A 25,259-nucleotide genomic window follows, 5' to 3' on the forward strand; every position below is an offset into this window, starting at 1 on the left:
GGGACTTGCCCATGCACAGACAGGCTTGTCATAAGAGCTGGGATTCACTCCCAGGTGTGCTGACTTCACAGCTGTGGTTCTCACTCTCCTGTCTGCCAGGCATGAGGAGAGAAAGGGAGGCAGCCTGTTTCCCAGTAGGGGCCCTTCTAACCTATTCTTTTTTTTTTTCTTGACAGAGGGTCTCACTCTGCTGCTCAGGCTGTAGTGCAGTGGCACAATCACAGCTCACAGAAACCTCCGCCTGCCAGGCTCAGATGATCCTCCCACCTCAGCCTCCCAAGTAGCTGAGACTACAGGCGCATGCCACCAAGCCTGGCCAATTTTGTTTGTTTTTTGTAGAGACAAAGTCTCCCTATGTTGCCCAGGCTGGTCTCAAACTCCTGGACTCAAGCGATCCTCCCACCTCAGCCTCCCAAAGTGCTGGGATTACAGATGTGAGCCACTGCTCCCAGCTCCTTCCACCCTATTCTTTCCATTTGGAAGGTAGGGACTCGTGCGTGCCTGTCCCCACGACCGCAAGGGCAGGGTGGAGAGAAAGAGAAAAGGGCATAGGCCTCCCCTGGGCCAAGGGTCCTCCTGGGGCAGGACTGCCTCCCCAAGGCCCAGGTCCACCTGCCTGCTGCAGTCATCACAGCCACTGCCTCCTGGAAGTGACCTCACCACAGCCTGTTCCACATTCTGGACAAACAACTCCACCTCCTTCTCTTCCAGGCAATTGAGAACTGAAGCTCAAGGTTACTTACTGATAAGCAGCTCCATTGGGCAGGGATACCTGCTAGATGGAAAAGCTGCCTGGGCCAGAACCGTGTGCTTTGGTCAGAATGCTCCCCTGGCAGTCCCAGAGCACCTGGAGACCCACTCCATACAAGGGCACCACGTCAAACAGTCAGCAGCTTCACGGGCCTTTGCCGCCTCCTGGAGATTCATGACCCACCTCAGGCTCCGGTTCTAGAGAGTCTCAGAGGTCTTCAATCCATTGTTTCCCAAACTTATTTGGCCATGGACCCTCTCCTGCAGATTCCTACTGTCCTACAATCCTCAGCCTCATTCCACCCTCTCTGCCCCTCCCAGACTCCTCCCATTTCCCCTGCCCCCACCAAGGCCCAGATCAAGCCTGACCTGCCACAGTCCACTATGTGCCCAGCCCCACATAGCTCTGAGCTCACCTCCTCCTCGACCCCCACATCGAGCAACTTTGTGGGGAAGGGAGATAAGCAGGAAGGAAAGAGGCTCACAGCCAAGCCTGGGTGGAAAGAGCAAGCTACAAGCAGTGTGTCCTCTAGGATACTATTTTGTTGTGGTTGTTAAAAAAAAAATACATCTGTGTATCTACACATAGAAAAACACGAAAGATGTATCAAAATGTTTAAAGTAATTATTTAAAGTGGGGGAGGGGATCAGCAAATTTTTTCTGTCAAGGGCCAGAGAGGGACTGAAGGTTGAGCTGATCACCAGTGGCCAATAATATAATACATCATGCCTACGTAATGGAGCAGCCATAAAAACCCAAAAGCATGGGCTTGGAGAGCTTCCAGGTTGCTGGACACGTGGCAGTGGTGCACCCAGAGGGGCCCTGGACGTTACGCATGCCTTCCGCATACCCAGCCCTATGCGCCTCTTCCACCTGGCTAGGCTGTACCATTTTACGTGGTACTGTACACCAGTCATCTAGCAAGTAAACTGCTCTCCTGGGTTCCATGAGCTGCTCTGGCAACTTATGGATCTGAGAAGAGGTCGTGGGAACCTGATTTGTAGCCAGTTGAGACAGAAGTTGTTGGTAACCTGGGGACCTGCTATTTGTGACTGGTATCTGCTATGGAAGGCAGTCTTTCATGGGACTGAGCCTCTGTGCCCCTCCCAGACTCCTTCCATTTCCCCTGCCCCAGCCAGGGCCCAGATCAAGCCTGATGGTTAGCATCAGAGGTGAATTTAATTGTTGGAAACCCAGCTGGTGTCAGAGAACTGGTTGTGAGTCGTGGAAAAAAAACCCACATTTGGTCACAGAAATGACGTGTGTTGTACTGAGTATAAAGTAGGGCCAGGCACAGTGGCTCACGCCTGTAATGCCAGCACTTTAGAAGGCTGAAGCGGGAGGACCACTTGAGTCCAAGAGTTTGAGATCAGCCTGGGCAATAAAGTGCAACTCCCTCTCTACAAAAAATACAAAAAATTAGCCAGGTGTGATGGTGCATGCCTGTTGTCCCAGCTACTCAGGAGGCTGAGGTGGGAGGATCACCTGAGCCCAGAAGGCAGGAGGTACAGTGAGCCATGATCACACCATTGCACTCCAGCGTGGATGTCAGAGCAAGACCTGTCTTTAAAAAAAAAAAAAAAAAAAAGAAAGAGAGTATAGGGTAGAAGAAAACAGTAAGTTTGCTTTATCCTACTAAACAAGTACCATATGCAACAATCATGTATTCAAAAGCATGTAATGAAAAGAATGCATAAAGTGAAATGTAACAAAATAAATCACACTAAAAATGGCACACAGGCCTCAGAGAACTCCAGGCAGTCAGTGGCAAGAAAGCTGTGTGACCCTGACCTTGGTTTCCTTGTGTGTGAGGAGGTGGTCACACCTACTGGGCCTGACCCATGGCCATGGGAGGTTGAGTGAGGCGGGGTGTGACTACGCATGGGGGACGGCTGCACTTGGCACCTATGGGTCCGCTCCTCTCGTCAGTGATGTCCTCCAGCCCCAGCCCATCGTGTCTGTGTAAGGTTGTAATGGTGCAGAGGAAGGGGCCCAAAGCCTCAGCTGCAGAGACAGGCAGGAAACCTCAGCTCCCGCCTGGGAGTCCCCAGACTGGTGGAGATGTTGCCAGCAGACAGGACCAGCTGCAGAATAGCCATGAAGCGACGCTTGCTGCCAATACACACTCCTCATCTTGAAGCTTCTCCTTCCCCTGCCACCACCCAACACACCCCATGAAACCACCACTCCTGGCCTAACACCAGCCACCCCCTTGAATATTCAACAAGGCAGGTCTTGCTTCACCCAGGAGCAAAAGCCTACGGAAGGCATTCCAGGCACTACGGTTCTTAGGTCTCAGATAGGCCAGTATTCCAGGGACCCCAAGACAACCCAGAGGAAAACAAGCACTTCTGCTGCCTCGTCAGCAGGGACAGCCCCAGCCCCAGCGTGATGCCAGAACTTCACTTCTACCATACTTTCCCTCGTCCTTCACCACTCCTTAAAAACCGGAATGAACAGGAATCTGCCTTCCCGTTGGATTTTTGGGGAACGTGAGGCTCAGAGGAACCAAATAACTTCATTCACACTGCAGACAACAGTAGACAAAACCAGACCCACTGGCCAGCTCACTGTCCTTTGCTTTTTCAACATCACCTCCCAGATGCCCTCCACCCTCCCCTCTTGAAATGCCCACTCCTGTTTCTCTTCTTGGCAGTCTCCCCCAAGCACACACAGGCTTTATTGCTTCTGTGGCTTCCTGAAGCGTGGCCCTTCCCACTAAGAATGCCTCTGCACACTCCTGTCTGACAAGATGTGACACAAGCCAGTTCCCACCAATCCTCTTGGAAGAGCACGTGTGCACAGGCCAGAGAAGAGGGAGAGCAGCCTTAAGGCCACGTCAAAAGCCTCAGCCCAGGGGAATCGTTCTCCCACTCACTCAACTACCAGTGACCTACCCCTTCTTCAGGTTTTTCACATAGGCGCTCTGGAGGGCGGCTTCCAGGAAGTAGGTGAGCTCATAGTCAAGCGGGTGACAGCCTTTCAGATGCCTCGACGTGCTGTTATTTGTGGTCTGGGAAGGGTAACAGAGAGAGAGCCATTGTCTCAAAGTTCTGAGGCAGAGGGTCACTCAGCAAGAGGAGGTGGCCTCATCACCATCCCAGTCCCAGTTGTTCAGGGGCACATTGTTGCATTCTCAGACCAGGCTTGATCTAACTCACTTTAACTCAAAATATGTCTAAAGCATTTTCTCCCCATCCAACTGTTAAATGCCCACAAGTCCTGTGTCTTTTTTTTTTTTTTTTTTTTTTAAGAAACAGGGTCTTACTGTGTTGCCCAGGCTGATCTCAAACTCCTGGGCTTAAGCAATCCTCCCACCTCAGCCTCCCAAAGTGGTGGGATTACAGGTATGAACCACTGCACTAAGCCCCTAACATTCATTCAACAATCACAGAGCTTTAAATTCATTAGCTCATTTAGTCCTTAGAGCAGCTCTATTAGGTAGGAACTGTCATCACTTCCATTTCACAGGTGAGAACAGAGAAGGTCTCTTCCTGCCCCAAGGCCACTAACGTGGCAGGTGGTGGCAGAGCCAGGCAGTCAGGTTCCCCTCTCCACTCTTACCCTCTACTGCAGGAGGACTTCTCTGTCTGTCCAGAACCATGCTGAGCACTCACTCTTCAACCAGGCAGCACTCACTGCCTGAGCACATGGTAGAGAGACCACTTCACGCAGCACTGCTTCCCTGTTCTGTGTATGCAAACCCACCAGACTTCAGTCCCACAGGACAGGAGCTGTGTCTCCTGAGTCTCACTACTGTCCATGCCCTACCTCCAGTTAAGGAAAGAGAAGGGGAAATGAAACTCTTACAAAATTGCCACCCAAGCCCAAATCTTATTTATGCCTCACAACGGTCCTACAGGGCTGGTTTTGTTTGCATTTTATAGATGAGGAAACTGAGGCTCAGAAAATGTCTAAGGTCAAAAGTGTCAATTACAGATGTGGTGGCTCACGTTTATAATCCCAGCACTTTGGGAGGCCGAGGCAAGAGAATCGCTTGAGGCCAGGAGTTCCAGACCAGCCTGGGCAAAAGAGTGAGGCTCTGTCCCAATCAATCCATCAATAATAATTTAATGCCTAAGATCACAAAGCTGGTGTCAGTCCGGACCTCAAACTCAAGCCTAGCCAGGTATGGATTCCAGGCTATTTCTACTATATATCAGTTAATTCATTCCACAAACATCTGAGTGCCTGCTATATGCCAGGCACTGTACCGTCCCTCTCAAATAAGCACAGAACATCAGAACATCCAGAGAATTGAGACCCCTCTGATTCCAGGAAAAGCTGAGGAACAATTACCTCATTAACTGAGCTGTCGCTTAAAAGCCTCAGCTCTAACAGGGTCCTCCTGCCCAACCAGACAGGCCTGCCTTCTGTATACCATTTCCTTTGTCTAATCTGAGGGTAAAAAAAATCAATGAGGCATCCACCTCCTCTTTCAGAATCCAAAGGAGATTTAAGAGAAGGTCTTAGTTCCTCAGAGGTCAGGACTGGGTCTCAGGAGGGACACACAGTATTTCTGAGGATGCACAAGATTCTGTGGCCTGCCCTCCCTCAACTTAAGATAACAACTATAGGGTCCCATTTGTCTGCCCACTGCTACCAGGCACTGATTCCAGCCCTGGACATCATCATCAGACCTTTGACAGGGACAGTACAGTGCCTGGCATTATAGCTCATCGCCTTAATCCCCTTTTGAAAGTCCAAAGCCTAGGCTTCCAGCTGAGCAGCAGACTTTATCTTTTCCATGAAAGTTTCCTCCCAACCACATGCAATGCAAATATGAAAAGCTCCTAAAACACTACTACTGTCTAGCAGTGACCCATTCCCCCTTGATGGAGGTCAACTCAACCATGCTGAGTCTCTAAGTGGCCTCTGCCAAAGAATGGGCACTCAAGTCCTATATTTGCTGAGCCCATCGGTCATTTCTCCTTTCCTCCTGAAGTCCAATCAAGCAGACATCTTCTAGAGCAGTGGCTGTCAGCAGGGGGGTGACTTTGCCCTCAGGGGACAGTCCAGTAACTGAAGACATTTTTGTTTGTCACAACAAGGGGGATAGTGCTACTGGCATAGTGGGGAGAGGCTAGGCATGCTGCTAAACATCCCATAATATACACGGCAGCCCCCCACCCTCACCAACAACAAAGAATTCTCCAGCCCCAAATGTCAACAGCATTGAGGTTGAGAATCCTGCTCTAGGGGAAACGACCTGGCCTGGGGTGGACTCTTCCAAAATGGCCCATCACAAAAATGGGTACTGGACTGACATTTTGGCATCTGCCAAGGCAGGTGAGGTGCAAGTGTCTCCTGGGCTCTAAGTCTCTCGGCCCATGACCACCTCCTCCTTCAGGGCACCAATCCTAATCTGTGCTGCTCTAGAACCTTCCATCTAACATGTTAAATTATCTATTCTACAGAATACCTGAGCATCATCCCCAATATCTTCCCCACGAGTATTCACAGCCACACTCCCTGGGTTCAAATCCTGCCAATACCACTTATTAATAAGGTAAACTCTGGGAAGCTAACTCTTCTTCAAATTTGTTTTCTTACTTGTAAAATGGGAATGACAACAGGACCGATTTCATCCAGTCAGTGTGAGGGTTAAATTATAGAATGAATGTAAAGTGCTTGGAGTTGTGTCTGACACAAAAGCAGGCACTCAAGAAGGGCTAGCAGGATCTCTGTTGAATATAGTTGCCTGTCCCCTTAGCACTGAACCAAGGGCCCCTCATGGCATAGTATTAAGATGTGGAGGGAAAAAGAATAAAATGGAGGCTGGGCGCGGGCCTGTAATCCCAGCACTTTGGGAGGCTGAGGCAGGTGGATCACCTGAGGTCAGGAGTTCAAAACCAGCCTGGCCAACATGGTGAAACCCTGTCTCTATTAAAAACAGAAAAATTAGAAGGGCATGGTGGCAGGCGCCTGTAGTCCCAGCTACTCGGAAGGCTGAGGCAGAAGAATCGCTTGAACCCAGGAGGCGGAGGTTACAGTGAGCTGAGATCGTGCCACTGAACTCCAGCCTGGGTAACAAAGCAAGACTCCATCTAAAAAATAATAATAAATAAATAAAATCATAAAAATTAAAAATAAAAGTAAAAAAATACATAAAAATAAACCAGAGCCTCCCAGAAGGGGAAGGGCTGGGATACTTATCGCAAACGCTGCTACCACCTGTACTTGATACCCTGCAGACAGTTAACCCAGACCCACCATAAGGAGTGGGGAGGGAGGGGGATCTGAAAACTACCAGATCCCTGCCGACCAGCTCTTTTACCAGCCTCTGAAAGGCTCGGAGAAGGAGTCCCAAGATCCTGCTTCCTCACAGGATCCAGGGAGGAGCTTCTGGGACACCGAGAGCAGGGAAGGATGTCCAACTGCAAGACCCAGGCAGACTCCACCCTTGCCAGGGAAAGAATGGTGAGCAAATGATTCAATCTCCTAAAGCTCATCTATTAAACATCCTAGAGGATGGCATGGACTCATTTATCAAACTATTTTCCAGTAAAGAGTCTCATTCTAGTGGAATCAGTATACTATAATGAGTTTTCCAACTATGAAGTAGAGTGTCTTTGGGGGACAGAGAAGGTGACTTCTTCTAATTAGCACACAGGTGACCTATGGGTTTAGTGGGATCCATAGACATAGGTGCTCAATAGAGAGCAGCTCCTACCACGGTGTTATTTCCATCTCACCTTCTCCAATTCCTGCAGGAACACCTGAGCGATCCAGGAGGCCCTCTCAAAACAGGTGATCACTTCCTCCTCCCTCTCTGTCAGGCGGAAGCGGGAGGCGATGGAGTTGGGTAGGCGTTCCAGAGAGAGGCCTGCAGGAGGAAGAGGGTGCCTCAGACCTGCTCTGCTCGGGCCCCCTGACTCCAGGCCCTCCCCATGGGCCGAAGGTGGGCTCATCCAAGGGGGCACACACTCTGGTGCAGCCAGGAGGAGGCGGAGGTCTGCGGAGGGGAGGGAGGAAGCTGCAGCGACGGTGGTGTTAGCAGTGGCTGGGAGTAAGCGATGGGACAGCACGTGGGGAATCACACTGCATCACCCCAGCCCAACTCCCTGGGGAAGCCACTCCTGACCCCTCCTCTGTAACGCAGTATCCCCATTTTTCTAAGTGAAAGAGAATGAGGTTTTTAAAAAAAAATTATTTTTTTTCTTTCTTCTTTCCTCCTTTTCCCCAGTTCCCCATTTCCTACTTAGCTCTTTAGAAATGCGATAACCTTTACCTTCCCTTCACCAGACACTCCCTACACAGCAAGCTTATCCATGTGCTGACTTAGAAGCTCCAGATCCAGAACTTTCCCACCAGGAGACTGCCTCTAGAGACAACAGTCAATTTACATCCTAAAGTGTGACTGAGAGGGAACTCTCTCCCAACTGGAGAGTATCTTGAAGCAATGCTCACTTTACAACCTAGCTCTGCCCGCGACGGTGCCAGCTCGACCACCTGGTAGGTAAGGCACCAAGGCAAGTCATGCAGACCCTGCACTTGCTTGCTCCCTCCTCTGCATGGCATTCATGCCAAGTACCCCTTCAAAAGCCCCTGCTTTTTGCCCAGGAACTGAAGTGGTTATCTTTAAAGGCAGGAGCCTGTACCTTTTCCCCTAAGCTAAGCTTTGGAATAAAGTCACTTTCTTTATTCCAGACCTCGCTCTTGTTAATTGGACTCTGCAAGTGGCGAGTGACTGAACTGCGTTTCAGTTACAATTTTGGTGGCCCCTATGAGGACTGCAGCACACTTTGGACGATTGAGCCTATCAGCCTGGTTTCACTACCAGGCAAGGCGGGGGCTGCCTGGGAGCGCCAGCTGCTCCTGGCTACTGGACTCCAGGATGGGAATGTTAAGGGGATTTCTCAGCAGCTGCCAAAACGTTCTTGTTTTGGGGAAACCTCCCTTTCACCCCCTGGCACGACATCTGCTGCCTCCAATGCTTCACTGGTATAAAGAAAGTGACCTCTGAAGAAGCCAGCAACCTTGAAACTGGGTGAGCAAGTTGGACTGTACCCGACTTTTTTCTGTCTCTTCTGGGTATCCTGGGACTTCATTCTGTGCAGACTTGGCCGCTACTGGCACCATTTGGGCATTTTGAGCATTTACATTTGTGTCACTATAGGGACTCAGCTGCCTGTGAAGGTATCTGGAGCTGAGGCAGGGGGTTCAGAACTCCACTCAGTCCCTCCACTGGGGATTTTGTTTGGAAGCACGTCATTTGTTTGTGTGAATGTATGACTTTGTGTACAGGCTTCTTTCTTTCTTTCCTTAGCTCCCTCCAGGTGGAAACAGTTCACCTCAACCGGCAACCTGCGGCAGTGGGAGGGATCCATCCTCCGCCGCACTGGGCACTGAGGCCCTCCCTGACAGGGGATAAATGAGGGTAGCAAGGGTTTCCCTGCACCATGCGGTGGCTGGAAGGCTCTCGAGCTCCTCTTCTGCCACTCTACTTTTTCCTCTCTCTTTCCATTCTCTCTCTCATGCCACTCTTGGAAAACCTGGCTGTGCTGCAAAAGCCAGCCAGATAGTCCATACTCTTACTCCTCCGTAAAACGTGAGGACAAGTTTCTCCCCTTCCCTTCACTTTGCTGTTCCACAAGCCTTAATTTCAGGGGCTCCATTCTGCTCCTGGGCCTTGGATTTAAAGAGGGAATAGGATTGGACATGGGCAACAAGGTCTTTGTCCCCTCAAAGAGCCCCCCGGGGTGCATTTTGGTTAATTGAAAAGCATACAGTTGTGAGCTCATGACTAGGAAAAAGAGGATGTTTTACCATAATACTATCTGGACCCAATACCACCTGGGCCACAATGAATTCTGGCCTGAAGATGGGGTTACTTGGTTACATTTCCAGTTGTTAGAAGAAAAACATCCACCCTCCTGGTGCTCACCACTTTCTACACTATATTTTGGTCATCTCTGGCCAGCTGTTCTCTCCCCAACTAGCTGAAAGCTCCATGGGGACAAATGTGAACCTTTTTGGACAACCACAACCCTAGCACAGCACCTCACATAGTAGGTGCTCGAGTTATGCAGCATTTTACATGCACACTTCCCATGGAACCCAACAGTTCCTCCCTGCAGAAGTTACCCATGCTCAGGTCTCTGCCTGCAGGGGACACCCACTTTCCCATTTATCAGTAATAGCACCTTGCTCTCCTTTTGACCACCTCTCTTGCAATCTCAGCTGATCATGACAGCCACGGCAATCAGCTAAGTGTGGGCACATGGCCTAATCTGGGCCAATAAAAACCAGTCTTAGAATTGTCGCTCTTTCCACTGGGGTTGTTAAGCTGGTACCAGACATCAGCTTAGAAATGTTAGAGAAAACCTGCCTTAAAATGAAGTCTACGCAATGTGAACATAAATAACTCTACTGAAGTGTACATTTAAAAATGGTTCAGACGGTAAATTTTATGTTGTATGGGGCTTTTTTACTGCGATTTAAAAAATTTTTTAATAAAAGCTTCAAGGCCAAAAACAAAAAGCTCAAACAAATAAAAACAATCTGTAAGAAACACAGAAGGGATATAGCATTGTTAGCCTTACTAGAAATTAATGCTGTATGGAAAACCAACTGTATTTGCGTCAGGTTACTTTTTTTTTTAAGACAGGAAAAATATTGAATAAACTCTTAGTCACGAAAAAAATGGAATCCATGCAGAGAAAAGACATGACATGACAGAGAAGGGTGGATTCCTAAAGAGACTGAGTACCTAGATCCAGCTTTGCCTGAAGCTCTACCTGCTGGAAATTTCCAGTGTATGAGTGCCATTAAATAGCTCCCATGTCTCCTTCCTCCCTTCCTTCCTTCCTCCCTCCCTCCCTGCCTCCCTCCCTTCCTTTTTTTTTTTTTTTTTTTTGGTCACTTGCAGCTAATATAGACCTGACTAGAGAGTGCTGTCCTTCTGAACTATTGGTTCCCAACGGGGAGAATCAATGTCTGTCCCATCTTTGTGCCCACACAGTACACTTTAGGTACTTTACATGTAGTAAGTAGAGGCTCAAGATGAACTTACTGAAGAGATGTATAATAGAAGAATCCTCAACTGTTTCCTGCCCTGTAAGCCCCAACATCCACCTAATGACCAAGTCTTCAGCACTTCAAACCTTCCCTTCCTCTCTTCCTACTACCTTATTTCAGGTTTTATCTCCTGAGTGGATGACTACATCGGCCTCCTAACTGGCCTCCCTGCCTCCAGTCTCACTCTAATCCCCAGGGGGATCCTTCTAAAACTCTCCAGGGGTCCACACTGCTACAGAGTAAGGTCCAACTTCTGGAAGCTCCATACCAGGCCCTCCTGGTATCAATTCTCCAGCCTCATCTCTCACCTTACCTGCCATATCCACAACTAACCTCCTGCTCCCAACTGCTAGGTTGTAGGATGCCTTCTTGACTTGCTCAAGTTGTTCCTCCTGCCTGGAATGTATCCACCCCACCAGGTCTACCCAAAATTACTGCTCACATTCTGACCCACTAAATGCCACCTCCTCTACAAAGCCCTTCCCGATATTCCCTGGTATAACCAAACATTCCTCCTTTAAGGCCCAGTCTATACATATTCCTGACTCACCATTTCTTATACTTATTTGTTCATATGTTTCCCTAGACTGTAGGCTCCTTCAAGACATCAACCTAATCGTGTTTACTTTTCTACCACCTGGCACACAGTAGGTACTGGACAAGCATTTGCTGGCTGGATGAAAAAACACAAGCCTGGTCATGTCTGACAAAGTGCAAAGTGCTCTGCAAATATAAGGTAAGGAATTATTATTGTTTTTCTTAGCCACATTCCCATGCACACAGATTCAGTGACCTTGTCCCTTTGCCAGGCTGGGGTGTGACCAGATCCAAAGTTCGGGTGCCTTGGCCTGGAGGAAAGCGGGCAGAGAACATGAAGGTCCTTGCTCAACACAAAGACCCAGGTGCCCAGGACACTGGGTGTCAACGACTGCCAAATGACTCACAACCAGGAGGGGGAGGATCCTTATTCCAGAGGACTAAAGGGGGAAGAGGAACCGAGAAAGAATCAAGGAGGCAGGCCTTGTTGCTCACTGCCAGAGCTGGGCCAGCCCCTGCTCCCCAGACATGCAGCCTATCCACCCTGCAGGAAGGTGGGGCGAACCTACGAACTGTTCAGAGGCCTGGCCCAGGAGACCAACTGCAGGTGGCAGGGCACAGCCAATTCCAGGGGACGTAAGAGTGGATCTGTTTCAACACAGCTGCCTTGTGGTCCCCGGAGAGATGTGCTGAGGCTGGGCTCCTTCCTGCCACACCTCCGGGTCCAGCACTGGGATGGGTGATGCCAGCTACCGGCAAGTTCAAGCTGCCAGCCCCAAGCCTCCAGAGGGCTGGCCACCGCAAAGCTGTGAATTCAGGAACAATCGTCTGTGGGCCTCCACCTTCCCTGTGTGGCATTTGTTCCTTTCACTCCCCGCAGGGGCCTCCCCACCATGCTTCTCCAAGAACCCCAAATCCCATCCTTCTTGAAAGCTCAAAGCAGGCCAGGCGAAGCTGCTCACACCTGTAATCCCAGCACGCTGGGAAGCGCAGGCAGGCGACTGCTTGAGCTTAGGAGTTTGAGACCAGCCTGGGAACATGGTGAAACCCCGTCTCCCCCAAAACAGAAAAAATTAGCTGGGCTTGGTGGCGCACACTTGTGACTCTAGCTACTCAGAAGACAGAGGTGGGAGAATTGCTCGATCCCGGGAGGTGGAGGCTGCAGTAAGCCAAGATAATGCCACCGCACTCCAGCTGGGTGACAGAACAAGACCCATTTCAATTTTAAAAAAAGCTCAAAGCAAAGCCACCTCTTCTCTGAAACCCTGCCAGGTAGAGTTAAGCCTCCCTGTGTCTAAACCAGTTGAACAGTCTGGCTGCATCTCCTAAGTATATGCCTTTTTCCTGCATTGTCATCATCATCTCTACCGATTTCCGACTGATCTTTGCACCCCAGTGATGGCCAGGGCCTAGGGTTTAGGAAGCATGCAGATGGATGCGTAGATGAATGAGCGTATTCACGTAGCCAAGTGTACAGCCCAAAGGAGTTCCTCCCTCTCTACTTAAAAAATATTTCCTGGGCCAGGCGCGGTGGCTCATGCCTGTAATCCCAGCACTTTGGGAGGCCGAGGCGGGCGGATCACGAGGTCAGATTGAGACCATCCTGGCCAGCATGGTGAAACCCCGTCTCTACTAAAAATACAAAAATTAGCTGGGCATGGTGGCACATGCCTGTAAATCCCAGCTACTCAGGAGGCTGAGGCAGGAGAATCACTTGAACCAGGGAGTCGGAGGTTGCAGTGAGCTGAGATTGCTCCATAGCACTCCAGTGTGGGTGACAGCAAGATTCTGTCTCAAAAAAAAAAATTCTTGGAGAATTCATAAACAAATTGTGGTACAGTTATATAATGGAATACTACTCAGTTTTTTTTTTTTTTTTTTTTTTTTGAGACAGTCTCGCTCTGTCGCCCAGGCTGGAGTGCAGTGGCGCGATCTCGGCTCACTGCAAGCTCTGCCTCCCGGGTTCGCGCCATTCTCCTGCCTCAGCCTCTCGAGTAGCTGGGACTACAGGCACCTGCCACTAAGCTCGGCTAATTTTGTTTTTGTATTTTTAGTAGAGATGGAGTTTCGCCATGTTAGCCAGGATGGTCTCGATCTCCTGACCTCGTGATCCACCCGCCTCGGCCTCCCAAAGTGCTGGGATTACAGGTGTGAGCCACCGTGCCCGGCTCAGATTTTTTTTTTAAAACAAACTCTTATATACACATAACACAAATGAATTACTTTAAAATTACATTGTGCAAAAGAAACCAGACATACAAAAATGCATACTGTATGATTTCATTTATTCAAAAACGCAAATTAATCTATATCAATAGAAAATAAGGCCAGGAGTGGTGGCCCACATCTGTAATCCCAGCACTGTGGGAGCTGAGGCAGGGGATCAATTGAGCCCAGAAGTTCGAAACCAGCCTGGGCAACACAGCGAGACTTTATCTCTTAAAAAAAACACAAACACAAAAACAAAACAGAGGTTGCCTGGGGTGGAGACCAATTAGAAAAGAGCCCAGGGGGACTTTCTGTGGTGATAGAAATGTTCTGTATCTTTATTAGGGTACTGGTCACATGGATATTTACACTGGCCCAATTCATGAAATTATACAGTTAAGATTTGTACATGTCACTATATGAAAATTTATCTAAAAATAATGGAGATAATGCCTTTTTGAAGGGAGCTGTCATGATTCAGAGAAATAAAAGTTCAAAGTAGAGGGGTACATTCACTGAGGCGGTCCTCTATAAAGCAATTTCCAGTATACACAGAGCCAAAAAGTTTCTGGAGCTGGCAGCGGCTTTTCCTAAGCAAGGTCACAGTCCAGTCACCCAGTTCTGCCCATAAAAAGGGGCCGGGAACCTTATATTTGTCTCCTGGTTGATAAGGTCTATTCTCCTGTCCACAAACATCTGATTGGAAGCCCACCCAGGTGCTCCAGGCTTGGGTTTCTTTTCTTTACCTTCTGCCCCGTGAGCGCTTCTGCACAAACAGCCAGACCACAGTGCTCAATCCAGGATGAAGGTGGGCTGCCCTGCGCCCAGTCCTTGAGGCATCGGAGGGTTGTAACGCAGCCCTGCGGCGCAGGCACTGCCTTGTGATTCCCACCAGCAAGGGCCTTTCTGTGCCAATACCCAGCTCTAGGAGAGGTCCCTTGCAAGAGGAGGACTTGCTTTTTCATTAACTCAGAACTTTCAATTTGGAGCCAAGCTGATCCTGGCACAGCCTCAGGCCCAACACCAGGCTGGTCCCAGCTCCTTCAGTCTGAATGACTCATCACATCCCAGGCACCCACCCTTCCAAGAAGCCCCACCCTTGGAACCCTGGAGCCTTGGGCCCTGGATGCAGAGGTAGAAAACAGAAAACTTCCTCAGTAACAGAACCCCTTCCCTCCCACCTACCCAGCCTGTCAAAGGGCACTGGGACAGCTGCAGCACCCACGGAAGATGAATCCCAGACTTGGGTACCCTGCAGCCAGGGGAAGAAGTGAAAAAATGCAATTCATTCAGCTCTCAGGGGGGAAACCGAAAGGCCAGGTAGGAAAGAACCCTCACAGATCACTCTGTTAAAATTAGAACATTTAAAAATAGAATTACCATATGATCCAGCAATTCCACTTCCAGGTATATACCCAAAAGAATAGAAAGCAGGGTCTCAAAGAGGTATTAGTACACTAGCATTTATAGCAGCATTATTCACAATAGTTAAAATGTAGAAGCAACCCAAGTGTCCACTGACAGATGAACAGATAGACAAAATGCCACATATACATACATACAATACAATATTATTCAGCCTTCAGAAGGAAGGAAATTCTGACACATGCTACAATATGGATAAGCCTTGAGGACGTTTTACTAAGTGAAATGAGCCAGACACAAAAAGGCAAATACTGTATGATTCCTCTTACATGAGGTACTTGCGTAATCAAATTCATAAAAACAGAAAATAGAAGAGTGGTTGCCAGGGGTTAGGGGAGGAAGGAATGGGGCGTTGCTGTTTCATGGGCATAGAATTTTGATTTCGCAAGGTAAAAGAATTCTGGAGATTGGTTGCACAATAATGCAAATGTTAAAAGAGTTCAGGAGATTGGTTGCACAACAGTGTCTTAGTACCGAACTGTACGCTTAAAAGTGGTTAAGACGGTCAATTCTATGGTATGTATATTTAACACATTTTTTTTTTGAGACGGAATCTTGCTCTGTCACCCAGGCTGGAGTGCAGTGGCACAATCTCAGCTCACTGCAACCTCCACCTCCTGGGTTCAAGCAATTCTCCTGTCTCAGCCTCCTGAGTAGCTGGAATTACAGGCACGCGCCACTACACCTGGCTAATTTTTTATATTTTTAGTAGAGATGGGGTTTCGCCATGTTGGCCAGGCTGGTCTTGAACTCCTGACCTCAGGTGATCCACCCGCCTCAGCCTCCTAAAGTGCTGGGATTATAGGCATGAGCCACCGCGCCTGGCCAACACAATTTTTTAACGAAAAAAAAAAAAAAACCACAGGCAATTTGGCTTCTGTATCAAAGTCTCCAAAAAATGTATACTCTATGATTCAGTAATTCTACTTTCTAGGAATTTATCTTGGAAAAAAAAAAAAAAAGCTGGGGGTGGTGACTCACACCTGTAATCCCAGCACTTCGGGAGGGTAAGGTGGAAGGATTGCTTGAGCCCAGGAGTTCAGGACCAGCCCTTGCAACATAGACACCATCTCCACCAAAAAAAAAAAAAAAAAGTGATGTATACAAAATTTAGCTTCAAGGATATCCATTTCAGTATTGTTTATAATGGCAAAAAAAAAAAAAAAAAAGATTTAGCATACGGGTCCAATGACGGGACTTCACAAAATTAGGATAGAACGTTACAATGAAATGCTATGAAGTTACTTACAGTGACATAGAGGTGTATTGAAAAATGACTCATGAAATACTTTTTTAAAAAGCAGATTATAAAACGTGACTGTATGAACTTACATTTTAAAAGCATATATAATCCTATAGGGAAAAAAGACTGGAAAGATATACCTCAAAATGTTCAGAGAGTGCTAAGTCTGTTTCCCCAAATACAAAATGGAGTTACTAATAATGCCTAGCTCGGAGTGTAGCCATGATCATTAAATTAGATGAAATATTATAAAGAATAGAAAGTATGCAGGCCGAGCACAGTGGCTCACACCTGTAATCCCAACACTTTGGGAGCCTGAGGTGGGAGGATCATCTGAGGTCGAGAGTTCAAGACCAGCCTGACCAACATGGAGAAACCCCATCTCTACTAAAAATACAAAATTAGCCAGGCGTGGTGGCGCATGCCTGTAAACCCAGCTACTCGGGAGGCGGAGGCAGGAGAATTGCTTGAACGCGGGAGGCGGAGGTTGCGGTGAGCTGAGATCGTGCCATTGCACTCTAGTCTGGGCAACAGAGCAAGACTCCACCTCAAGAAAAAAAAAAAGTATGCACTTAGAAAATATTTTCAAGTGATGCTCACAATAACCTCTTAGGTAAGGGTTTAACCCTTCTCCAGAGTTACAAATAAAAAATCTAGGCGGGGCATGGTGGCTCACGCCTGTAACCCCAGTACTTTTGGAGGCTGAGGCGGGCGGATCACTTGAGGTCAGGAGTTCAAGAACAGCCTGGCTAACATGGCGAAACCCCATCTCTACTGAAAATACAAAAAATTAGCAGGGTATGGTAGTACGTGCCTGTAATTCCAGCTATTCTGGAGGCTGAGACAGGAGAATCATTTGAAGCCAGGAGACAGAGGTTGCAGTGAGCCGAGATCGCATCACTGCACTCCAGCCTGGGCAACAGAGTGAGACTGTCTCAAAAAAAAAAAAAAAAAAAAGAATCCAGGGAAAACGGATTAATTCCAAGACCCCTCAGCTAAAAGCATCAATGTCGACTAGCTCCAGGTCTCTGGCTGGATGAGGCCTGATCCCCTAGCAGCCTGCTCCTCCTTCTCCATCTGGAAGCCAGCCTCTCACCTGGGGCCAAGACAGCAGTGCCACAAGGACTGAGCTCCTGTCCATGTGAGGCACACAGCCCACACCCCTTGGAGAGGGAAGCCAAAATCAACAGTGAATTCCCGCCATACCAGGGCTAAAAACACAAAAACCAAGTATGCTATCATATCCTGTCCTGGAAGCAGCGTAGTGTTCTTTCTTTTTAAAAAGTTTTAATCAGCCACACAATTCCAGGTGACAGCAGAATACCTTGGGGTTGCACTGACCAAAAGAGAACAGTAAAAAAAGAAGCCCATCTTCAACGGGCGGGGAGAAGAGAATCTGCAGATCATAATCCTTCTGGCTGCTGAGGGCATTTCACCTTTTGACTTTGCACAGCAGCTTCACAACCTAGCATGTCACTGCAGTGCACAGTTCATGTGCACCAGGGTCAGGGCACCAGGACCTCCCTGGCGCTGGGTGTGAGGTAAAGGAGAACGCGAGCCAGCCAGGCTGACGCTGGGGGCAGGACCCATTCTCAAGGGGCCTGTGCTCCATCTGTGGAGCCACAGTGAACCCTAAATTAGGCACCAATGACTAAGGTCTGCCAGGCTCAAGGTAGAATGAATGGCTGGAGAAATGGGAGTCACTCTCCATGCCCTTAGCACACTGAGCTAGTGCTAGAGAAATGGAAGAGGCCCACCGGAGCTTGGGGAGGCTGAACGCGCTAAAGCTAGAGATGTCCAAAGAGCAGGCCCTGAAACATCCTGGATGCCAATCAAAGCCAGGGAATAACCGTCAGAGCTCAGACCAACAAAAAAGTGGGTGATTTGTTACCCTGGATCCACAAAGGCTTCATCCTAGTCTAGGGCCCAGACCCCTCAGCTCCAGACCCTAGAGAAGATTGCCCCAGACAGTGTGCTGAACCATAGGTGAGCCTGATTTGAGGGGGAACAGGCTGTGGTGCACCTCAGGGTGCGGTGACCCACAGCCAAAGTTCTAGAAACCCCAGTGAAGAGAGACACCCTGAGCCTTACTGTGGGCTCTCCGCTCTGGGCCCTCTCATGGGGCCCACCTGGCCCTCACACTCATTCCCAATCCATCCCACACACACCTCCTCTTGGCTCCAAGAAGTATGATTACACTGCACCTCCAAACAAGCCACCTCCCCTTGTTTCCCCCGGGGCTTCCCTTGCTGGAAGGCACCTCTTCCCCTCAACTGTAGGTGATTCATCCTCAAGTTCAGGCTCACCACCCAGCTCGCCTGTGAAGGCCCCGCAACTAGCTGGATCTCACCTCCCTCTGCAAGAGTGCTTCAACAGAACAAGCCCGAATGCTGGAGTCAGAGAGAGCGATGTCCACAGCCTGACCCTGCAACTACTGGTGTAACCTGAGGTGAATCATTTCTGCCTGCGCTCTGGGGCTCTGCCTCCATGCCTTTTACCTACTTTCATAACCGTACCCTGGTTTTCCTTTGAGGAACCATTCCCACATCTCAGTCCACAGGATTCAGGTGGGGGAAATCCCACCCCTGACACCAGCCCAGTATCCTAGGTGCTGGGCACAATTGGCTCCAGAGTGGGCATGAGACCAAGCAGGGTCCATGAGAAGCTTCCCCAGACACTCTCTCCTTCTGAGTTTGTGGGTGCCATGCTGCAAGAACCATGTACTCCTGGGGCTGCTGAGGAAGACCTCAACAGACCTCAATAGCTGAGCCCCCGGACTCAGCTATGCCTGACGCCATGCTGCTCCAACAACTTTCTAGTATAAGGGGCCATAAATATCCAGTCCCTCCTTTTTGTTGTGACTTTCCAACTAGTTGGAGTTGCACATTGGTTATTATAACCATAAGTCTGGTTATGCAGAAACTGATCCCCAGAGGCGTGGTGTCTGAGGGGAAAATTCCTGAAATACAGGATTGGCTGGGCTGAGGTCAGGTGGGGCAGTGAGGACTTTGCCATCTCCAAGCTAAGAAATTGGAATTCCAGATACACAGCAGCAGCACTACCGGCTGGAATGCAGCCTATTTTGTCATGAGGTGAGACCTTGGGCATGTGGTGGAACACTTCAGGATACTGGCCTATGCCGGATGCTTCTTGGGGCCCATGCTAAGCCCTATAAAAATAAGCCTTACAAGCATCACTCCTGGCAGCCTCTCTGAATAAGAAAGCTTTGTCTGTATAAAACAATGCAAGACAGCTGAGAGTGAAGTCAGATAAATGGAGTTGAAAATTCTCTGTCCGGCCGGGCGCGGTGGCTCACGCCTGTAATCCCAGCACTTTGGGAGGCCGAGGCGGGCGGATCACAAGGTCAGGAGATCGAGACCATCCTGGCTAACATGGTGAAACCCCGTCTCTACTAAAAATACAAAAAATTAGCCGGGCGTAGTGGCGGGCGCCTGTAGTCCCAGCTACTCGGGAGGCTGAGGCAGGAGAATGGCGTGAACCCGGGAGGCGGAGCTTGCAGTGAGCTGAGATCGCGCCACTGCACTCCAGCCTGGGCGACAGAGCCAGACTCCGTCTCAAAAAAAAAAAAAAAAAGAAAATTCTCTGTCCTTGCTGAAGGCAGTGCCAGAGGAGACAGGGGGACCAGACTCTATTAGGAGACAAGGCTGGAAAGGCCTGAATCCCTCCCCATGCAAACCTCACAAGGACCCCCTGCTGCAGCTCTCACTGCACTGCGAGAGAGCCAGGGGTGGGTGCCTGAGAGGAGCCCTGAGGCCCGCTGCTGAGGGACAGACCCTTGAGGCCTGGATCTAGATCCATGGACTTGAAGTCAACTCCATCTTTATCTCTAGGTTCTCACCCATGAAGATGATGCAATGCCAACTGCCCAAAGGCTTATTACTACAGAGTTTTAAGGAGCTGTAGAGGCAGACAGACCCCAAACCTGGCAAACAAGCCCTTGCTCTGTTCAACCTATCAGGTAGGCTCAAGTGTTCCACTCCCATCAGGGGCTGGGCTGCCCAGAAGCAGCAGCCCAGAGGGGACTCTTCACAAACGGCCTTTTCTGGTGGTCAAAAGGCCAAGAGTCAAGGCAGAGCTTCCCATGGGACAGAACTAGAGACAGCCATATGGCCGAGACACCATGGCCAGGCAGGAAGTCTGCCATACTGCCCCAATGAGCCATGGCAGGAGCAGCAGACCAGCCACTCCGGGGTCTTCCAAACAGCTGCTTCCCCTGGAGGTGCATCCCTCCAGGAGCATGCTTTGCTCACCCACCTGCCACTCCCTCAAAGGAAGTGACCCTAACTTGGCATTCCCGGCAGGTGTTTGCTGAATCAACTGCTGACAAATTTTACTTCCTCCTGTGGGAGGTGGGCCAGGAGCCTTGGGGGATACAACTGCAAGAGGTCAGACGCTCGGTGGAGGAACATACTGACCCCTAACTGGGTAGAATGGACGTGCATACTGAGCTGAGGTCCAAGTGAGCTGGGAGGAGGGAGACGATGTTGCAGGCTGAACAACCAAGGGAAGCTCTCGGCACAGGACGCACTGAACTGTGTCAGAGGAGAATGTAAGGACACAGCTATGTGCAGAGTGAAGAAAAAAGGCAAGGACAATGTCCCAATAAGAAGTGGCGGGAAGAACTTCACAGATTATGTTGGACACCAGGAGCAGACCTCATTAGGCAGACAGGTGGGGTTTCAGGAAAGGAGAGAGGTAGATTGGTTGAGGGTACAAAAGAAATGACCACCTGTACTCAAGAGGCTTGGAATTCAGTTGAAGACAGGGCTCACAGCCATGAGCACATGGAGTCAGATGCAGAGGATTCTGCCAAGGGAGTGGGCAGCACTGCAGACAGGCCATCCTAGAAGAGCCTTGAAACCAAAGCATTCTAGATTATTTTTGTTTTTCTGAGACGGAGTCTTGTTCTGTCACCCAAGCTGTAGTGCCATGGTGTGATCTCGTCTCACTGCAACCTCCGCCTCCCAGGTTCAAGCGATTCTCCAGCCTCCCAAGTAGCTGGGATTACAGGTGCATGCCACCATGACCAGCTAATTTTTTGTTCTTTCTTTTTTTTTAGTAGAGACAGGGTTTCACCATGTTGGCCAGGCTGGTCTCAAACTCCTAACCTCAAGTCATCCGCCCGCCTCGGCTTCCCAAAGTGCTGGGATTACAGGCATGAGCCACCGCACCCAGCCTAGATTATTTTTTATTATATTTATTTATTTATTTATTTGAGATGGAGTCTTGCTCTGTCACCCAGGTTGGAGTGCAGTGGTGCGATCTCGGCTCACTGCAAGCTCCGCCTCCCGGGTTCATGCCATTCTCCTGCCTCAGCCTCCCGAGTAGCTGGGACTACAGGCACCTGCCACCACACCCAGCTAATTTTTTATATTTTTAGTAGAGATAGGGTTTCACCTGCATTAGCCAGGATGGTCTTGATCTCCTGACCTCGTGATCCGCCCGCCTCGGCCTCCCAATGTGCTAGGATTACAGGCGTGAGCCACTGCGCCTGGCCTGATTATTTTTAATACAGAGTAAATGGATGATGTTCCCTTTTTACCAAACAAACAAGAATGGTAATGGAGCTGTTTCATCTGAATATATATCTGTCACCTGCACCTGGAATCGGCTGGGAACATTTCCTTTCCAGGGTCTTCCCCTGATCTGACATGGTTGGTCAGGGGTCAGTGGGCTGGCGGAAGTTACAAGGGGGCCATGGCAGGGCCTGGGGAATAGGGTAGGAGAGGAGTGGGCTTCCACTCTAGACCAAGATGATGGATGTTAGGTTGAAATATAAAAGCAAATTTTCTGAACAACTCGTCCACAAATGCCCAAAAACAGCCCTGGGAAAGCAAATGCCAAGAAAATGGCTGCAGGGCTTCACCAGGGCTGTAGCCCCTACTCAAGCCAGGGCTGAAGGAGGCCCAGAGAGGAGAAAGTCCTCATCTGTCTGACCCATCTTGGAGGCAACTGTAATCTGCCTCCCAGCACCCTCTGGTGGGCTCCTCTGTTACAGGTGGGACACAAGCTTTAGAGACATCCATCTGGCCACCAATGCTACTTACAGGCTGCATGAACTTCCTCAGCTGCTTCATCCTTAAAATGGCCACCTCCCATTTACAGAGAAGAGATGAAGGTTAACCATCAGTCAACAAATATTTATTAAACAAGTGTTCCAGGGCAGTGTCTCACCAACTGTAATGTGCGTGTACATCACCCGGGAAAGTTGTAAGGTGTAGATTCTGATTCAGTGAGTTTGGGGAGGGCCCCTGCAAGCTCCTGGGTGGTGCACATGTGATCATCCTGCTTCCCCCCATCCCCCTACATGCACATACATCAGAGGCTCAGCTTCCAGAGGGATGGGTCTGTACCCCACGTTTCTGGGAATGCCACCAAATATCAGGTATACCAGAGGAGCTCAGGAAATTGGTACCGGGGAAATGAAGAACCAAACAGGGGATTCTGACAGGCAGGGGAGGCTCTGCCCAGGGCCATAGGTGACTTGGAAGCAGCTGACCACAGGACAGGGCATTACTGAGCAACAGGTCAACATGATGACATCTCTGCAGCCAGGAGCAGCTGAAGGCAGGACCAGGGAAGAGGTGATTCTTCTTTCAGAGCCTCCAGCAGGGCCCAGCCCACCTCCCAGGTGCTACCAAGAGGCCCTAAAATCCAGTCTCCTACTCCTGGCTGGACCTGGTCAGTCTGAGCACATGTGTGACTCAAATGTTAGGGGACCAGGAATGCTGGTGGCTGGGCACAGACCACCTGGACACGGAAACAATAGGTCTTCCCATGAAGTTGTCTTATTTTTCTATCTTAGTGGGGGAACATGTGGTTTTTCTATTGTTTCTAAACAAATGTGACATGGACAATAACTCTTTTCCCCTCAGAGGAGGTGGAGGTTATGTACTCCCCCACACCTTATATACACAAATACGCATGTGATGTCTCTGCACTCTGGCTAAGGAAAACCCAAGACTGCTGCAACTGCCCCTTCACTCAGGCTCCTGGGTTGATGTCTAAAGCCTCCCCGGGAATCAGAAAGCATCTTTGGGTGTAACACACAGAGGCACATTTCAGAGGAAGGCAGGACCTTTGTGAGTGACACCTCACAGGGTCACAGTGCAAGTCCCTCTGCTCTGATGGGGAAAGAGGGTGAGGGGAATATGTTTTTATGTCTTTTGAGGGTGGGGGCGAAGAGACACAGGGCCTGCTCCTGACTCCCCTAAAAAGAACAGCAGCTCCATGTTGGAACCGCTCCACACTGGGGCCCCCACAGAGCCCCCTAGCCTGACCAGCTCAGGCTCCCCTGTGACACACAGGCCCTGTCCTCCTCCTCCAGCCAGATGTGCCTGAGACCCAGACTGCCCACCCCCTGAGAGTACCAAACAGAACCACAGAGCAGACTCCTGTGAAAAATGGAGTCAAGCCATGGCCTAATAGTCTGGCAAGGAGTGCTGAGTGTGAGTCAGTCAGGCTCCTGCAGGCAGCCCAGCATCAAACGGAGCCCAAGACCGAGGGGCTGCCTGGGAAGGAGGACTCCAGTTCAAATACACGCTAACTGATGTCCTGTGTAAGCTGCTTCCTTTTTGTCAGCCTCAGTCTCCTCAACTGTAACATGAGAGCTTGGCCTGGATCACTTGATTCCTTTCATCCTATGATTCTCAGCAACAGTATCACAAGCTCCAGCTGCCTGGGTTCAAATCCTGCCTCTGCCACTTCTTGTGAGACCCCCGCATGAGTCACCTCACTTCTTCCAACCTTAACTCCTCATCCGCGACATAGAATGAGGGGAACACCAGCTCAGAGGGTTACAGAGGGGGCTCAACGAGGGCCTACCTGGCATGGAGGGGGGCTGAATAAATATCAGCATTCTGTGAACTCTGTGGCCCCTGCTGCCACCACCCTCATGCTCACAGACGGAGTCAGGACCAATGACCACCATCCTCAGCCCCCGAAGGGTGTGGCCTCTACTCTGCATGGGAAGACCCACCGGATCCCCCAAACCCAGGCAGATCAACATCATGCACACCCTGGTGGCCACGTGCATGGTCTCAAGCACACACAGGGTCAGGCAAACCTCAGCATGCCGGGCAGCAGGCGTGGTCACTGCAGCAGGACAGGGAGGAGGACAGGCAGAGAGGAGGCAGGCAAAGGGGAGGCCATGTGCAGTCACTGGGGAATGGGAGCTAGCGCAGCCCGAGACCAAGCAACCCGCGCCGGCAGTGCCCGGCTCCTTACCTCCCCTGCAGGACCTCTGACCACCGGGACTGTGTTCCCCCAAGAAGCCGGAGGCATGCTGGAAAGAGGAGAGAGCAGGAGACAGGGGGCAATCCATCCTGAGCCAGGCTCAGGAGAAAGTCCCGGAAAGGAAGCCTGAGGAAGGGGGTTCCGCTCAGGGCGTCCATGGCTGAAGGGGTTTCTAAGAGACCCGAAAGACCCAAATGCCAAATGCAGATCACCCCCAAGACTGGCCTGTGCCAGAGGCGCAGAGCGGGGGATGAGAGAGCAAAGGACGAAGACCACCCACAGTGACCATCTTGCCAGGTTTCCTGGCATGGTGTGGACCCAACAGAAAAGGGATCCAAGGATCTTGGGTGGGCGAACCCCCTCAGAAGTCCCACCAGCCAGAGTCAAGGAGGGTGTGCCCTCCACAGATGTCACAGTCACTCCTCCTGGGACCCAGGGGAGACAGGGGAAACTGAGTGTGTGTTGCAGGGCCTTGGAGGACTCATACTCCAAGGCCAGAGTCAGAGCATGGAGGTTCTCATCCTGGCTCCACCATGAATTTGGGTAACTTTGGGCAAGTTATCCTCTCTGGGCCTCAGTTTCCCCACAAGATGGTGAGAATGTCCCTATGTATAATAGAGTGTGTCACATAGTCTACAAATGCCAGGCACCAAATGCCCACTGAGCCACAGGCATCTTTTCTAGACTTTTCTCTGGGGGTTGGTTTGTGCTGCACTAGGGAGACAATCAAACATCCAAGATTCCGGACAGCAGGCTGGGCAGAGGGGCTCCCGCAGCCAGGGATCCAGGGAAGAAGGAGCCTGAAGCACAAAGTTTGGG

General features: G+C 50.0%; 1 protein-coding gene across 5 annotated transcripts in view; it reads right to left on the bottom strand.

The window, feature by feature from the left end:
• The window catches only part of TTC7A (tetratricopeptide repeat domain 7A), a 160,447-nt gene that overhangs the window by 93,609 nt on the left and 41,579 nt on the right, over positions 1–25,259 (bottom strand). For 4 of the 5 annotated variants that reach the window (XM_055377834.2, XM_055377835.2, XM_004029181.5 and 1 more), the window contains 2 exons: positions 7,447–7,577; positions 3,649–3,764 (listed from right to left, as the gene is read on the bottom strand). In XM_055377834.2, coding sequence (XP_055233809.1) covers positions 3,649–3,764; positions 7,447–7,577 — 247 coding nt within the window. Of the gene's footprint in view, positions 1–3,648; positions 3,765–7,446; positions 7,578–24,431; positions 24,490–25,259 lie in introns of all 5 variants that reach the window. The other variant, XM_019021102.4, reaches the window with a different exon arrangement.

The sequence above is a fragment of the Gorilla gorilla genome, chromosome 12, assembly GCF_029281585.2.
Source record: "Gorilla gorilla gorilla isolate KB3781 chromosome 12, NHGRI_mGorGor1-v2.1_pri, whole genome shotgun sequence".
Taxonomy (NCBI): domain Eukaryota; kingdom Metazoa; phylum Chordata; class Mammalia; order Primates; family Hominidae; genus Gorilla; species Gorilla gorilla.